The sequence below is a fragment of the Ursus maritimus genome, unplaced genomic scaffold, assembly GCF_017311325.1.
Source record: "Ursus maritimus isolate PB19 unplaced genomic scaffold, ASM1731132v1 scaffold_8, whole genome shotgun sequence".
NCBI lineage: Eukaryota > Metazoa > Chordata > Mammalia > Carnivora > Ursidae > Ursus > Ursus maritimus.
Window position 1 is genome coordinate 7,725,404 of NW_024426996.1, and position 1,632 is coordinate 7,727,035.

Sequence of the window (1,632 nt, forward strand, 5' to 3'; positions counted from 1 at the left end):
AATTAAAAGGGTGTGGGGATCTTTAACCGCGGGGCTTCCCGCGCGTTGGGCAAGGGCGATTTTGTTTCTCAGTTTCAGGTTTCTGTCACCTTCCTAACTTGCCTCATCTGAGTCACTGTAATGGGAATGGGGGGAAAACTCCCCGTCGCTTCTGTGGGACCGGGGCGAAGTTTTGCTACTTTCTTCCTGCACAGGCTGCAGGATGCCCCCCGGCAGTGAAGGGGACAGGTTCTTTTGCGCCATCATCGCCGTTAGGGCGCTGTCCTCGAAAGTCGAGAAGTGCAGAGCGTCCAGCTGCACCGAGTATCCTCCCGCGGAGGCCGGGGCCGAAAAGCGAGTCCTGCAACTTCCAGGAGGCGTCGGCCGCTGGCCCCCTCCGGAGGCTGGCTGGGCGCCCGCTGCGGTCGCGGTGCCCGCGCTGCCTTCGTAGGGGGCGGCGGCGCGAAGGTGGTGATGGTCGCTCTTGCAGGATGCTGGCGGCGGTGGCGGCTGCTCCCCGCCGCTGGGCGTTTGTAGCAGCTCGGACAAGGCGTTGATGTAGATCTGGGCCATCTGCAGGGTCTCGTATTTGGACAGCTTCTTGTCGTTGTTGAAGGACGGGATAACGTTGCGCAGCTGGTCGAAGGCGTGGTTCAGCCCGTGCATCCTGCGTCGCTCCCTGGCGTTGGCCGCCAGGCGCCTCTGCTTCTGCACCCCGTTCACCTGTTTGCTGGAAGGGGCGCGCTGGCGGCTGCAGCCCAGCTCGTCTACTACCACCCCGCCTTTCAGCTTGCACAGCTGTTCCCGCACTTTCACTGGCCCAGGACTCTTGCTGCTGCTACCGCCGCCGCCGCCGCCGCCGCCGCCGCCGCCGCTCCTCCTCACCAGCTCCCCCCGGCCGTCCGCCTCCTCCCGGGGCGCCGCAGCCTCAGAGGCACCCAGCTCGGGGGAATGCAGCAAGTACTGGGCGGCGCGTGCCGTGCAGATGCCCTGCAAAGTAGGAGCCAGCCAGGCGCGTGGATCGGTGCTATCCAGGAGGGACAGCTCCGCCGGGTAGACGGGATGCTCTCTCGTCTGCAGGGTCGCAGGTGGCTGTGGCGGCGGCGGCTGCGGCAGGTGGTGAGGCTGGGGATGGCGATGGTGGTCCCCCAACTCCTTCACTTCAGCCCACTCCTCTGCGTGCAGCAGGCGGGACATTGCACTTCAGAGGCTCGGTGGCGCAGGGTCGGAGGAGGTACTGGCAAACGAGCTCAACTACAACAAAAACCCTTCCTGGGTCTTTACTGCAATGTCTTATTTTTTTTCTCCTCGACCCTCCCCCACCCACACGGAGATCACACACCAGGTCGCGTGCAACGAAGCTTCTCCGGTTGCTGAAGGCGCTGCGCCCCTTTAAAAAGCGGCACGCGCCAGTGTATCTCCCCCCCACACCCCCCCGCTCCTCTCCCAGCCCCCTCCTCGCGCCGGTCGCGTGTCTGCTCAGCCAATGGAGGGCGCCGGCAGGCGCGTGCGAGCAGCCAATCAAAGAGTTTTTACACCCGGAGAAAAGTTCCTGCGTACTGAAGACTCAAGCGCCCGCTCAGTGTTTTCCCCCCCTTTCTTCTATCCTCTTTTAAGTTAGTCAAATTCATATGTTAATTGCGGGTTGTAATT

The 1,632-nt window shown here is 63.1% G+C and overlaps 1 protein-coding gene across 1 annotated transcript; it reads right to left on the minus strand.

The window, feature by feature from the left end:
* Positions 1 to 93: 93 nt before the first annotated feature.
* LOC121101550 (protein atonal homolog 1) lies at positions 94 to 1,176 on the minus strand. Its single transcript, XM_040625392.1, has one exon. It carries the CDS (start codon positions 1,174 to 1,176, stop codon positions 94 to 96), a length of 1,083 nt encoding a protein of 360 aa, XP_040481326.1.
* Between the last annotated feature and the right edge of the window lie 456 nt (positions 1,177 to 1,632).